The 15,207-nt window shown below is 55.4% G+C and overlaps 1 protein-coding gene across 2 annotated transcripts; it reads left to right on the plus strand.

Annotated features, from left to right (window-relative positions):
• Positions 1–1,893: 1,893 nt before the first annotated feature.
• SNCB (synuclein beta) lies at positions 1,894–12,766 on the plus strand. Of its 2 annotated transcripts, none has more exons than XM_033180090.1 (6): positions 1,894–2,163; positions 2,764–2,893; positions 5,978–6,019; positions 6,221–6,339; positions 11,672–11,761; positions 12,131–12,766. In XM_033180090.1, the coding sequence occupies exons 2-6, from the start codon at positions 2,773–2,775 to the stop codon at positions 12,161–12,163; spliced, it is 405 nt and encodes a 134-aa protein (XP_033035981.1). In that variant the 5' UTR covers positions 1,894–2,163; positions 2,764–2,772; the 3' UTR covers positions 12,164–12,766. The 2 variants fall into 2 exon arrangements, with proteins under 2 accessions (XP_033035981.1, XP_033035982.1); XM_033180091.1 differs by having other exon boundaries at positions 1,899–2,163; positions 5,978–6,007.
• Positions 12,767–15,207: the final 2,441 nt, after the last annotated feature.

The following is a 15,207-nucleotide window of genomic DNA, read 5'->3' on the forward strand; positions in this document are numbered from 1 at the left end:
GTGATAGCACATGCCTGTAATCCCAGCTACTTGGGAGGCTGAGGCAGGATAATTGCTTGAACCCTAGAGGTGGAGGTTGCAGTGACCCAAGATTACACCATTGCACTCTAGCCTGGGTGACAGAGGGAGACTCTATCTCAAAAAAAGAAAAAGAAAAAAGAATTGTATATCTAGCCATAAATATGTGTATGTTTATATATAAAGTGTCTGTGTATAATGTATATAGTATGTGATAAGTATGTATATGTTAGTATATAATATATATTTGACACATAGAAAATTATAAATACTTATACATAAAATATAATTCCCTTTGTATCAAAATTGGCTCATTCCACACATTGCAGTTTGGCACCTTGCTTCTCTCACTTAACACCACATCTTGGCACACTCCCATGTCAGCACACATGGGTCTAGCACATCTTTCCCAACCATAGTGTGCCACTGCACTGGGTGGACATGCCACAGTTAGCTAGCCAGTCCTGTACAGGTGATCGTTTAGATCATTTTCAGTTTTTCGCTACAAAAAAACATGCTACAGTGAATCCTTGCACAGATATCTTTGTGTGCATGTATGACTAGAGTCACACGGGATCAATTCCTGGAAGGGGAGCTGTTGGCTCCAAAGGCGCATGCATTTATGCTTTTGGTAAACACTGCCAAATTGCCTTCCAAAATGTCTGCGCCAATTTGCAGTTCTACCAGCGGCCTGTGAACGTTTTTTGTTTGTTTGGTTGGTTGGGTTTTTTCTTTTTCTTTTTCTTTTTCTTTTTCTTTTGTTTTCTTTTTTTTTTTTTTTTTTTTTTTTGCAGTCTGGCTGCTGGTGGCCCCCTTACCTAATTACCTGTCACTTACACACCCTGCATTTCTGGCCACAGTGCCTTTGCTCATGCTGTACCCATAGCCAAAAATTCTCTTTCTCCCTAGCCTGCTAGATGAAGTGTTCCCCTTCCTGCCAGGCCACAGTTCAGATGTCACCTCTTTTTATGTCCTTTCCTGACTCCCCTAAGCTGTCAGAGTTCCCTTCCTCTGGGATACTACAGCTTCTTGGGCATAATTCTATCATAGCACCGAGGGCCTACTGTGTGCCTGGCATTCTGTGATCATTTTGACAGTCCCCACCATAAGCACACAAAAATGTGGTTTTGTTCTCCACCTCCCTCCATCCTGGCTCTCCAGCTGCGCTGTCTTTTGTCAGCACAGTACTGCTTTGGGGCCTTTGCATTTGCACTTTCTATGGATCTTGTCCTCACCCATTGTGGTGCCATGGTGCCTCTCTGGAGTCTCTACAATTCACCTGCTGGTGGAGGCTTTCCCTGACCACTCTGTCTCAAGCACCCCTCCTCTAGTCCCCGTGTTACATCACCGTTACCTTCACAACTTACAAGCTGTAATGACTTTGTTGCTTTCGATGTTGATCCGTTTATTTTCTGTCCTGTCTTCCTCCGCTGAGCACACGAACACACACACGTACAAACACCCCCATGGTAAGCTTCCCCAGACCAGGAACCTTGTTTTCCTTTTCCACTGCCTCCAGCCTTGAACCTGCACCACTTGTCTAAGCGCTCAGTAAACATTCGTTGAATTAACCATTCCTGTTTTACAGAGGAGGAAACTGTCATTCAGAAAGGAGAACCAAGTAGCTCAAGGTCCCACGGTTAATTAAGAGCACAGCTGAGATTCGAGCCCAGCAGAACTCCAAATCCAATTGCGTGATTTCTTCCCCACTCTTCGCACGCCGCATTGTCCCCCTCCTCCACCTCCCAACAGACTACGAGAGTCTCACGGCCGGGGCCCCCAGGGACGCGTCCAGGGCCCGCCCCGGGAGGCTCATCGGCTACGCGCAGTCACCCTCCACGCCCCCTGTCAGTCAGGCCGAGGGGGCGGCGCAGCCGCCAGCGGGGTGCTGAGCTCAGAGCTGCCGCAGCGCCAGAGCCGGAGCCGGAGCGCGCGAGCTCGCAGGGCGGGAGGAACTAGCGGTGGCTGGCGACGCACCCGAGACCCGGGCACTGCTGCGCTCCTGCTCAGGACCCGCGACCCAGGCGGCTGACCCCGGCCCTATCCCCGCTCCGGCCCCTAGTCCACCCCGGCCCGGCCTAGCGGAGCCCCTGTGTCCGCCCGCCGCAGCCACCGCTCCATCCCCAGCCCCGGCCCCGCATCCAGGTGAGGCGGCCGCGCGCCGGGGATGGGGAACGGGATGAGGGTGGAGAGGGGACTGAGGCGGCAGGAGGGCGCTGGGGAAGAGGATGGAAAATGGAGGGGGGTCCGGGGATGCACGTCAGTGTGCACCCCGGAGTATGTGAGTATGCTCCGGTGTTTGCAGCTGCCCGGGAGGCTGTGGGGACGTGTGTCCGCGCCCGTGTGGGTCGGGGTGTTCACGCGCGTTGGAGCGTCTGCGTGTCCTGTGTGTGCACGTGAGCTTGTCCATGGTGTATGTTTGTGTGCATGACCGTGTGACTCTGCGGTGCGTGTACAGGCGGGTCCTGGATCTTCGCGCCGAACCAGCACTCCGGTTCCACGGGGCTGCAGGTTGCAGGGCCCGGATAACAGAGGCGGTGGCCCCTCCCGCATCCCCGGGTTTCAAGGACGCTAGGACTCTCCACGGCCCTGAGGCTTCCCACTGGGGAGTGGGGTGGGATGGGGGAAAGCGGGAGGGGGCTCAGGGTCCAGAAGGGCGCCGCGGTCTCGGGAGGAGGAGGGGACCCACGTCCCTCGGAAGGGTGCGGGGCCAGAGCACCGGTGCCGGTGTATCGCCCTCCCCAGGTCGCCAGGATGGACGTATTCATGAAGGGCCTGTCCATGGCCAAGGAGGGCGTTGTGGCAGCCGCGGAGAAAACCAAGCAGGGGGTCACCGAGGCGGCGGAGAAGACCAAGGAGGGCGTCCTCTACGTCGGTGGGCGAGGGGCGGGGTTTCTGGGGCTGCAGAGCTGGGGATCCCCCAAGAGTGTAGAGCTGGGGCCGGGTCCCGGGAAGGGGGGTTCTGGGCAGGAGAATATGAGTCAGCAGATGGGGCGGGGTCAGCAGGGGTCATGGGGGACATAGCCAGCCCATAGAAGCCTGGGTCTGTATCCGGAAATGGGGACACGGGCCGGCTGATGAGGGGAGCTCCAGCTGAAAGGCCAGGGACCGGTGCAGTGATGAAAGCAGAGAACCTCCTTTTTCTTATCCTTATTACCATTATTACTAGTTACCTGGTGTTGAACACTTGCTGTAGGCCAAGTACTGGGTAAAATATCATAACATCCATTTCCTCATTTAATGCTCCAGCCCATTCTACAGATAAAGGAAACTGGGCTTCCCAGAGGTCTAAGTACCTTGCCCAAGGTCACCCAGCTGGTAAATGCTGAAACTGGGGTTTGAACCGAGCTTTATAGAGTCGGAAGCCCCACCCCTCCCCTTGTGGCGCCTCCCTCCAGCACCTCCAAGGCCAAGTTGAGTTGCGTTCCAGGTCCACCTGCATCAAGACTCCTGTGGTCTTACCATTGCCATCTCTCCTCCCCGTCCGCTTTCCTTGCAACCACCGGCTGGTATCAGGAGAAAGGCCAGGGTTGGATAACTTGCCCAGGGTCGTAGCATATTTGGATTGTGGCCATTTGAAAAATATTTTGTGTCCACTTATTATGTGCCAGGCCTCCTGCGAATGCTGGGGTTTCACAATGAACAGGAAAGAATGGTTCCTGCTCTCCTGATGGTGATACAGAGCATTTCAGTAGTGCGAGTTGACATCCAGTGGCTCCCTGAAGAGAATGCCTCACCCCTGAGTAGTAAGAGGGGGCAGGGCTGCAGAAAAGCCAGGTGCAAAGGCCCTGGGGTGAGCTGGGGGCAAGGCAGGAAGCAGTGGTAGGAGGTGAGGTCAGAGTGATGGGCAGGAGACAGTTCACGAGGGCCCTTTGCAGGCCAGGGCAAAACGTTGTTATCATGGCCATGAGAGATTGTAAGCAAGGGACTGCCATGATGTGATTAGTTTAGAAAGGTCACTTGGGCCTCTGGGGACAGAACAACTGCAGAGAGGTCTGATGGGAGATGGTAAAGCCACAGGATGAGGGTGGCAGGGATGAGGGCGGTGGCAATGAAGACTGGGAGAAGGCTAAATTGCATGTCTGCTTGATACCAGCTCTGGCCTCTCTCCTGCCTCCTCCCCAAGGTCTTTCATTCCTGCTGGCCTCTGGCTCCCTGACATTGTCTCTCCAATAATAGACTCAGCCCCTCCAAGCCATACTGCTCTTCCCCTTAGATTGGCACTTCCTGTTCCTCCCTCTGCCTGGGAGCCCCTGATGGACCCCAGTTCCTACAAGTTAAAGCCTTGGCTCCCTGTACCCTGGCATTCAGTGCCCTTCATGGTCCTGCCTCAGTTTACGTTTCCCACCACACCCATGGCTCCTGGCACATGGACTGTCCTGAAAGCACATTGCTCTGCCTTGTCTAAGTGGGTCCCTGGGCCTAGGATACCCTCTGCAATTTCCTTTCTGATGTCCATCTGCTCCCCATTTCTCAAGGCCCAGACAGTGTCCTTTCCCTCCTCACACAGTCCTTGGAGGCTGGAAGTCCTCTCCCCACTACTTGAGGTCCAGGAACTGAATCTGTTCTTCTCTTACCCACTTCAGACAGTGAGAGATTGGTCCAGGGCCTGGCACAGAGTAGGTGGAAACTGATGTTTTGTGGGAGGAGTGAAAGGGGAGCATGCAGCCTGCCCCTCCTGTTTCTGGGTGCTGGTTGGCCGTTGCCCTGAGAACCCTGTCTTCCCACGCTAGCCTCTCACCCCAACCCCCTGCCAGGCTCAGCCTGCCTAGACACCCAGTTCTGGCTCCATCACTGTTTTCTGTGTTGCCACATTGTCAGACGGGATACTCTCCGCCCCGTTTCCGGCTGTCATCCTCCAGCCCAGATCAGGCCCTCTGGCCTTCCCAGCAGCCCCCAGCCTTTTTGATGTGACCAAGTTGCTACCCTCCTAGGAAGTCCCAGCCAATGCCATGGGTGCCAGTCACAATCTGCACATCACCTTTAGACCCACCCTGAGCCTGACACCCCCTACTCTGGCCAAAAGAAGGGGTTTGCACCCCTGTTAGGAGAAGAGAATCTTTTTTTTTTTTTTTTTTTTGAGGCGGAGTCTTGCTCTGTCGCCCAGGCTGGAGTGCAGTGGCCAGATCTCAGCTCACTGCAAGCTCTGCCTCCCGGGTTTATGCCATTCTCCTGCCTCAGCCTCCCGAGTAGCTGGGACTACAGGCGCCTGCCACCTTGCCTGGCTAGTTTTTTGTATTTTTTAGTAGAGACGGGGTTTCACCATGTTAGCCAGGATGGTCTCAATCTGCTGACCTCGTGATCCGCCCGTCTTGGCCTCCCAAAGTGCTGGGATTACAGGCTTGAGCCACCGCGCCCGGCCGAGAAGAGAATCTTTAAAGAAAATGGAATGGAGCAGTGGGCTGTGGGCAGTGTTGCATTGGGCACGAGGGGAACCTTTCAAAATATATAGCTTTGTCGCCTCCCAGCTCCACCCCTACTCCCACCCCCCACCTGCCTCCCATCCTGGGCTACATGCTGTTAGAGTGGTTGGTAGCTGAAGTTTTAGGGTCAGAAAGGCCGGAACTTGCATGTCAGTTCAGCCACTTCCTAGTGACGGAACCCACACTGAGCTTCCATCTGTGAAACGGGGACAATAACAGCACCCGCCTCCCAGGGCTGGGGAAAAGTGAAGTGCAATGGGGCAGGCAGAGGACCTTACACAGCACCGGCCCTCAGCCAACATCCACTAGAGGGGTGGGGTATCGCATCAGGCAAGAGAGAACTGCAGCTCCTGCAGACAGAGGTGTGGGGGCCCAGTGCAGTGACAAGAGGGGGGTTAACATGGGGGTGCAGGTTGTAGGATGTGGGGAACCAAGGAGGCAGTGACGGGATGCCCACTTTGTCATCACCATGCTGTGCTGGAGTTTCTGTTCCCTCAGCAAAGAGCCCTTAAATGCGCCGCTTTTTCTCCCTGCAGGAAGCAAGACCCGAGAAGGTGTGGTACAAGGTGTGGCTTCAGGTACCAGCCCAGCCCTGGCACCAGCCCCTTCTCTCACTTAGGCCGGTGATCTGGCCGGGAACCAGAGGGCAGGGGCGGGGGAGACCCCCAAGGCTTCTGCGGGAATGCGCTGTGGGAAGGGCAGGTCCCGGGATACAAGGTGGGGCATCGATGGTTCCCCCTTGCTCCCAAACCCCTTCCTCAACCCCCTCCCTGCTCCAGTGGCTGAAAAAACCAAGGAACAGGCCTCACATCTGGGAGGAGCTGTGTTCTCTGGGGCAGGGAACATCGCAGCAGCCACAGGCCTGGTGAAGAGGGAGGAATTCCCCACTGATCTGAAGGTAAGCGATCCTCCTGACCCACACATGCGCACACACACACACACACACCAGGCACACAAATAAACCTGTCACCATCCCCACCCCCCCAATCCTGCCACCAGCGTGGAACACAAGCTACTTTGCCTCCCATCCTGCAGGGCCGTGCTAGACTCAGCTCAGAATGCATCTGAATAAAGGCGTGCATGGGTGTGATGTGTGATGCTCCCAGTGATGGGGACCCCCAGACCTGGCTGTCTGCGTGTATCCTGCTTGCCAGCGTGACCCAGATGACTACTGGCCACGTCTGCATGTGTCAATAATTGTTCATTCATTTCTTTTCATTCAACAAATATCCATGCCAGAGAGGAATTGTTGTAGAGGCTGCTGCAGTGAATAGGTTCCTACGTTCCTGCAGCTGACATTGTAGTGGGAGAAGATAGTAAAACGCAAGCCAGCAGGCAGGCTGCTTTCCACGGGGTAAGTGCTACAGAGAAAAGACAGAGGGCGATGGGACAGACAGGCAAGGGGTGAGAGGGCTATTTTAGCTGGGAAGGCTTCTCTGAGGAAGAACCATTTGAGCTGACACCCAAGGGATGAGAGAGGCAGCCTTGAGATGTGTGGCAAGCGAATTTCAGGCCATAGGAACAGCAAGTACCAAGGCCCCGAGGCAGATTGGAGCAGGTGGGAGCTGTGCTAGGGTGGATGTGATCTGTGCAGTTGTGTTTCCTAGGGGCCACTCATGTGTGCATGGAGACAGATCCCCCTACTAGGACCCCCTAATAAAAGGGGATTAAGAGTTGTGAGCTCTGAACCCACCGACCCCTAACCTCAGCTGGGTTTGAATCCTAACTCCACTACTTCCTGGCTACGTGACCCTGGGCAGGTCCCACCATATCTCTGAACCCGATAGTTCGCTTATAAAATGTGAGTGAACACAATAGGACTCTTATGCAGATTGGAGATAATATAGATTAGATATTCTCAAAGCTTGAGTGTGTATCAATCACCAAGAGGCTGGGTTAAAATACAGATCATTGGCCTCATCCTTACAATTTCTGATTTAGTAGGTCTGAGGTGGGGCTGGTAGATCTGCATTTCTTTTTTTTTTTTTTTTTTTTTTTTTTTTGAGACGGAGTCTTGCTCTGCCGCCCAGGCTGGAGTGCAGTGGCCGGCTCTCAGCTCACTGCAAGCTCCGCCTCCCGGGTTCACGCCATTCTCCTGTCTCAGCCTCCCGAGTAGCTGGGACTACAGGCGCCCGCCTCGTCGCCCGGCTAGTTTTTTGTATTTTTTAGTAGAGACGGGGTTTCACCATATTAGCCAGGATGGTCTCGATCTCCTGACCTCGTGATCCGCCCGTCTCGGCCTCCCAAAGTGCTGGGATTACAGGCTTGAGCCACCGCGCCCGGCCTGCATTTCTAACAAGTACCCAGGTGATGTTGATGCTGCGGTTCCAGGGAGCATGTTATGAGAACCATGGATATAAAGAGCTGGGTTTGCATAATGTGAGTGCCCTGCAAGAGATTGTGGCCACGTGATCACGCAAGCAGTCTGTGTCTGCCTGCAGGGGATCCTGTGAGCACAGGTGTGCCTGGAGGTGGACCCCATGACATGTGTGTGCAGGCATTAGCTGTGGACGCTGTGTGCCTGTCCACGGACATGTGCAGACCCTGCCTCCATGGGGCTGGGGGCTCCTTCTGCAGCACTGGGTTTGGGTGACCAGTGTACGTTCAGCGTGAGTGCATCCACCAGGCTGTGGGAGACCCCATGCTGCCCTCTACTCCTGCCATTTTGCATAGTTGGTTCCTTCCACTGTTAGAAGTCAGGGTCTTGACTCAGAAGTTCTAGTTCAAGCCCTGTCTCTTTTTTATTTTTTTTTTATTTATTTATTTTTGAGACGGAATTTTGCTCTTGTTGCCCAGGCTGGAGTGCAATGGCATGACCTCCGCCTCCTGGATTCTAGAGATTCTCCTGCCTCAGCTTCCCAAGTTGCTGGGATTACGGGCACCTGCTACCACGCCCGGCTAATTTTTTGTGTTTTTAGTAGAGACGGAGTTTCACCACGTTGGCCAGGCTGGTCTCGAACTCCTGACCTCAGGTGATCCACCTGCCTCGGCCTCCCAAAGCGCTGGGATTACAGGCATGAACCACTGCGCCCGGCCATGACTTCCTATTTCTTATAATCATGTTACCAATAATCACTCCCATTCATTGATCTCTTTCATGAACAGGCACTGTCCTAGATGTTTTACATGAACTAACTCATTGACTCTTCACAATGTACCTATATGGCACCATAACCAGCCCATTTTACAGATGAAGAGACTGAGGTTTAGAGAAGTGAAGTCACTTGCCCAAGACCCCAGTTCCTGCCTGCCTCCCTCATAAGGTGGTCAGGAGGATAAGCTCAGGCCATGTCACTGGAGTTGCTTGGTGATGGCACAGGGCCAGTCCTAGTGCTGTGAGCTGGGGTGCAAGAGAGAGGCAGGTTCAGCCTCTCTGTCAGCCCCAAGGCTGTTTGTGATGTGGGTGGTTGAAAGAATCATTTCTGTCTGGTCACCTTTCTCCTACTGGTGCTTGTTGACGCCTCAAGGCTACCCTCCCAAGGGAGCCCAAGATCGTAGAGTTATAACCCAGACAACAGCCCCTTGGGCCACCAGCAGCATGGGGGGACTCATGCACACCCTGGGTCTGCATTTCTGAGACTCTCTGCTTCAAGCTTGCTTTCCATCCATCATCATGGAATCCTCACCAGCCTTGTTTCCCATCCAAGGCTGCTGAGATTAGAAGCAAAATCACTTACTTGCCTGATGCCAGGTAGCTACCAGGTGGCCAGGCTGGGGTTGTTTGTTTGTTTTCTGAGATGGGGTCCTGCTATGTTGCCCAGGCTAATCTGGAACTCCTGGGCTCAAGCAATCCTCCTGCCTCAGCCCTCCAAGTATCTGGGATTACAGACTATGGGATTTTTTTTAAGTGAACTTTTTATTGAAGTACAATGTACATGCGGAAAACTGGCAGCTCCATGAAATGTTCACAAAGGGAACTCTCCTTGTAACCAGCAGCCAGCTCGAGACAGAACATTATCCCCCAGGACCCCACCTTGTGACCCCTTCCAGTTCCTATCCCCAGGGCCAGGACTAGGGGGAGACAAAAGAGGTGTCTGGGGCACTCGCTCATGGAGTCTCACTTGCACGGCCAGGAGAGGGAGGCCAGGCCTCCCTGACGTCTGCACTCCAGGAGCCTCACCCACCTCCCCTTAGTCCTGGCCCTGCCTATCCCCCTCCAAGGGGAACTGCTTTCTGACTTTTTTTTTAGATGGAGTCTCACTCTGTTGCCCAGGCTGGAGTGCAGTGGCACAATCTCAGCTCACTGAAACCTCTACCTCCTGGGTTCAAGCGATGCTCCTGCCTCAGCCTCCTGAGTAACTGAGACTACAGGCGTGCACCACCATGCCTGGCTAATTTTTGTATTTTCAGTAGAGACGGGGTTTCACCATGTTGGCCAGGCTAGTCTCAAACTCCTGACCTCAAGTGATCTGCCCACCTCGGCCTCCCAAAATGCTGGGAGTGGTAACAGGCATGAGCCACTGTTCCTGGCCTTGCTTCCTGGCTTATATCAGCACAAAATTAGTTGGGTGTTTTTTGACTTATTGTAAATGTTATCATGAGGCTGGGCGCAGTGGCTTATGCCTGTAATCCCAGCACTTTGGGAGGCCGAGGTGGAAAGATCACCTGAGGTCACGAGTTTGAGAACAGCCTGGCCAACATGGCGAAACCCCATCTCTACTAGAAATACCAAAATTAGCCGGACACAGTGGCACATGCCTGTAATCCCAGCTACTTGGGAGGCTGAGGCAGGAGAATCGCTTGAACCCAGGAGGCGGAGGTTGCGGTGAGCAGAGATAGCACCACTGCACACCAGCCTGGGCCGCAGAGCAAGACTCTGTCTCAAAAAAAAAGGTTATCATGAAGTCCATGCTCTTCTATTCTGTATCTGGCTTCCTCCATTCATCAGGAAGCTTGTGAGACTCAGCCCTGCTCTTGTATGCATTGTTGCTCTTCATTCTTGTTGTGTGGTATTCCATTCTGTCATTAGCTCACAAGGCACACATCCATTCTTCTCATGTTGGACATTTGGGTTGTTTCCAAACAATGTGCTCAAGCTGGCTTTTTTGAGATGGATTCTCACTCTGTTACCTAGGCTGGAGTGTGCGATCTTGGCTCACTACAACCTCCGCCTCCCGGGTTCAAGCTGTTCTCCTGCCTCAGCTTCCCAAGTAGCTGGGACTACAGGCATGCGCCACAGTGCCCAGCTATCAAGCTGGCATTTTAATGCCATTTTAACCCTTCCATCCCTGGGTTCTGGTCATAGCTGGGTGACTTGGGGGCAAAATAACATTTCCCCACCTCCTAGGCCTTGGCATACCCATCTGTGCAGTGGGGAAATGAGCCAGGTCAGGAGCTGGAAACTCACGTACCCACAGGGCCCACCTAGACAGGTAATGTGAAGGAGCTGACGCTGCCTGGATGGGACTGGGACACCCAGGGTGCAGATGTGGTCAGGGCAGGCTTTCCTCCGCACCATTGCTCCTGGATCCCAGGTGTGTGCCAGCCCACATGAGGCCCTGCACAGGTTGTACATGGATCCCAGGCTGTCGCATGTGCTTGTGTGTGCAGCCAGCTCAGTCCCCTGTTTGTTCACATACATGTGGTCGCCTGCAGGTGTCTGGCCATGTGTCTGGCAGCCCACCCACATGCATGCCCGCTGGTCTGCGCCTGTCTGGGCAGCAGACGCAGTGGGGAGGGGAGAGTCTTAGCTCACACATCCAAGCAACACCATGAGCTGTGGCTTCCAGCTTATCTTAAAATAGCAACAGCTAAAGAAATGAGGCCACACAGGGCCTGGGGGAGGGATGAGTGGAAGGTAGCGGGGAATGGCTCAGAGCCCCTGCCCAGCCCTGTCCCTGAGCCTCCAGCTCCCTTCAGCCCAGGGGAACCCCCAGGGTTATCTCTGGGGTCCCGATGCCCAGCACAGAGCCTGACACAAAGGATGAGGCATAAGCTGGTGACTGAGTATCCAAATGATGGAAGTGCAGAGGCCGCCATGCATGGGGGGAGCACTGTGGAGAGCCAGCTCCCACTCCACACTGTCACTTTAACTGTGATTCAGGGGAATTTCCCTCTTCACCTCCCTCCCACTTCCAAGGCATTCCAAATAAACAACTGAATTAGAAATTATCCTTGCTCTGCCAACCCACCCTAGCTTTCCCCACTCCAACCAGCCCAAAGCTAACCAGTGTGGGAATTTGGGGGGCATCCTGGCTGTCCTCACCAGCCCTACCCTTCTCTGCCCACAGCCAGAGGAAATGGCCCAGGAAGCTGCTGAGGAACCGCTGATTGAGCCCCTGATGGAGCCAGAAGGGGAGAGTTATGAGGATCCACCCCAGGTGAGGGGCAGCAGGGCTGGGCGGGACTTTGGGAATCCAGGATGATTGCTGCCATCCCTAGCTGGGGTGGGACATCCCTGACATGAGATGGTTGGGCCAGGGAGCTTGACACCCTTCTTCTAGAACCCAGGCCCCAGGAGGTGGGAGCAGGGAGGAGAGGGCAGATAGGGTCTAGCGCTGGGCCCCAGGAACCCCTGCCCAGGAATTCTGTGCTGTCCCCAACTTCCAGGCTCCTCCCCTGCCCAGGAAAAGGGGAAGGTACTATTCCTCCTTGAGGGAGAGGGTTATTGGGCCAGGGCTTGGCCATTTGGTCTCCAACTCCTCCTCCCTTTTGCTCTTCTCTACTTCACCCCCATCCCTGTGATGCAGGAGGAATATCAGGAGTATGAGCCAGAGGCGTAGGGGCCCAGGACAGCCCCCACCAGCAGCACAATTCTGTCCCTGTCCCTGCCCCGCCCCCTAGAGCCAGGGCTGTCCTTTGACTCCTTCTCCCCAATCACGAGATCTTCCTTCCGCTCTGAGGCAACCTCCTCCGAGCCTGTGTTAGTGTCTGTCCATCTGTCTGTCCTACCCGCCCACGTTCAACCCTGGGGCGTGGACAGGGCCGGGGTTGCGGCCGCGGCTGTGAGCCTCGCCCCTCCAGTGTTGCCTCATCCCGTCCAGCGTCTGCGCGGATGTAGCATGTTCTATGTGTTTTTAAACGAAGATCCGAAGCGACGGCTCCTCCCCATCCCCGACAGTGGCTCTCCAAGGGGCCCCCGGGCAGCCTCAGAGCACCCCGCCCCACTCCCATTAACCCCGAGAACATTTTTTTTTTAACCAAAACCAGGAGCCAGGCTGTGCCATGTCCCCCCTTCCACCGCCCCCAGCCGGCCCGGTCCGAACGCGGGCGTCGTGTGTTGTGATTGTGGCATGGAGAGTCCCCATCCCCCCGTGTGAGCGTGTCCCGGGCGGGTGGGCCCGGCCGCCCCCCGCGAGTCCATGAATAAAGCTAATCTGTCTGTAGCCGGCGCCGCACGGGCAGGGCTGGGCTGGGCGCCGGGTGGGGGCGGCACGTGGCGGCGGGTGTTCCAGGTCCCAGTCTGCCCCTCTGCGCTCTTCGGGGTCTGGCACACACAGCCGAGGTACAAGACTGGCCACCTCTGGCTTCGTGTCTCCATCTCCTACTCTGTCCCCCGGATGGCAGGTCGGGGAGGGTGCCCCCGGGGCTAGGGCACGCAGTTGGCTGGGAGGCGGGAAGGTGGCCTCGGGCGCCGCCTGCTAGTCCCTAAAGTGCCAGCTGGGAGTGCAGGATCTAGGGAAGCCCCATGCCGCCGCAGTGTTGGGGCGGAAGGGCTCACATCTGGCCGCACAGGCAGCGCAGGCGCGCCGATGCCCACTCACGTGCGGACCCCGCGTGCCTGTCCGTGGGTCCAAGTGCGCGAACCCAAGTGTGCGCACTCTGGCCACGCAAGCGTGCAAACACGCGTGCACGCACGCTGGCCAACACGTGCAGACCAGCGCGCTCCCATTCGAGTGCTGAAAGACCTCTCCCACTCCAGAACGTGGACACGCACAAAGCCCCGCGCATACCTGCCCAACGCAGAAAAACCTGTCTAAGGGGAGGGGAAATGAGCAACTGCCCCTGGAGCCAGCAGACCCCTGGCCTCCAGTGCTCCACCCTCCCACCCCTACGAAGGCGCCGGAATGTTTGAGGCCGAAAGTTTGAGGTGCGCGAGGGCCCGCAAAGGTCTGGGATGCCGCCTGGGAGCCTTGAGCAGATCAGGATCAGCACTAGGGGGCCCCCAACACCGCCTCAGAGTGAGACAGATGGAGGCGGAGATAGTGCTGGCTCCGCGCAGAGACACCGCCCCCCCCCCAACCATGCGCTGCCTTTATTGGCACAGGCACTCCCTGCGCGAGGCCCCGCCCCTGCCCTCTCGCCGCAGAGGCCTTGTCTCTGCGCTTGCACCGAGGCCCCGCCCCGTCCCGCAGAGGCCCCGCCCCCACCCGGACGGGATCTTGGCGTGGCTGTGCTGCAGAGGCCCCCAAACTCGCCTGCGCAAGACCCTACCCTATTCTAAACCTCGGTGTGACCTCAATTCCGTGCCGCAAGCCTGCATCGCCCTCCAGCCCCTAGCTGGAAGAAGTTTGCTCTATTCAGTTAGCCCCCGAGTGTTAGCGCCTCTTTCCCTAAGTTGTTGGAGGCGAGAAGTGGTGCCAAGCTGGGAAGAAGGCCTTGAACGCTGCGGGAGACCGTTCTGCTCAGGTCACCTTGGCCCGCAGGGTAGGGACCTTTATTTCCAGAAGTAGGAGGCAGCTGGCAGACGTGGTGCGGGGGTCGGGGGGGCGGGGAACAAACCAGTGGTCTTGGATTCTCTGAGTCACGTGAGGATGTCATGAGCTCCAGATCTCTTTTGGTTGAATTAAGATGCTTCTCACAACCACAATCCGTGGGGATTGCAAACTCGTGGCCCTCAGGCTGAGTTTGGCCTGTAGATATGCTTGATTTGCGAGCACAAGGTTTTAAAATTGTAAAATTTGAATGCCTTTACGCTGGACACACCTTTTCCGCTTGGCCACGGTCCCGTCCCCTCCTTTTGTATCACACCCATCCACTTCACTCATTTTCATGCACTGCCTGACCTCTAAAGACTGAGTTTGCCGCCTCCAATCCAGCTGCCAGCACCTGACCCTCATTTTTAAACGCCAAAACCAGGTTTGCCATCTGGCTTGTGGGGAGATTCATTCCTGCTTCCTGGGTGCCAAGCCTCACGTCTGGTCCCACTGAGAATCGTTCTGTTCAGAGACCAGTGTTCTTATCTGCCAGGGTCGGTGCATTCCAGGCACAGGCTAGAAGTGTCAGCCAAGATACCAGCCTCGTGTCAGAAGCCTTGACCATGTGCATGTGAGAGCCCACATATCTCATGGGCTCTCCCTTGTGACAGGGACCAACCCATTTCCGAAGTGCCCAGTACATCCCACCATGAAACGCTTATCTCCAGTAATTTCACTGGAAACTGCCCTCAAGTCTTTCTTGTTTTTTACCCCCAATTTATGGATGAAGGAATGAAGGCTGGAGAGGCAGTTACCCTGCCCACCGTCACCGTTGCTGGGAAGTGGCAAAGGCCACATTTGGCCCCAAGCCTGTCTCCAAAGCTCAACTTCTTTGAAATTTCCAAAAGGGGACTGCTTTGCCTCTGAGGGGAGATAAACAAAAGACACGAGCAACAGGAAAATGTGGAGGTAGCAGGGTGGAGATTATGGACACTTGTGCAATTTCATGGAGCCAGGGAGCGAGGCTCTGTACGTGGGTGGGTTTGAACTGTGTGTGCACACTTACAAAGGTGGTATGGGCAGGAAGTGTGCTCTGTCTGCATCAGTGTTCACGCATGTACACGTGTTGCCCACAAGTGTTGTGGGTTCATTTAATCCAACAGTGTGCGTGGCACAGCTGCTCTGTCCTT

Source organism: Trachypithecus francoisi, unplaced genomic scaffold (assembly GCF_009764315.1).
Source record: "Trachypithecus francoisi isolate TF-2019V2 unplaced genomic scaffold, Tfra_2.0 Lachesis_group2, whole genome shotgun sequence".
Classification (NCBI taxonomy): domain Eukaryota; kingdom Metazoa; phylum Chordata; class Mammalia; order Primates; family Cercopithecidae; genus Trachypithecus; species Trachypithecus francoisi.

Excerpts from the sequence above, each read along its gene's own strand:
- SNCB (XM_033180090.1), top strand. The coding sequence starts at position 2,773 with ATGGACGTATTCATGAAGGGCCTGTCCATGGCCAAGGAGGGCGTTGTG. Across the intron at positions 6,340-11,671 it reads AATTCCCCACTGATCTGAAG|CCAGAGGAAATGGCCCAGGA; the intron begins GTAAGCGATCCT and ends CTCTGCCCACAG. Across the intron at positions 11,762-12,130 it reads GTTATGAGGATCCACCCCAG|GAGGAATATCAGGAGTATGA; the intron begins GTGAGGGGCAGC and ends CCTGTGATGCAG.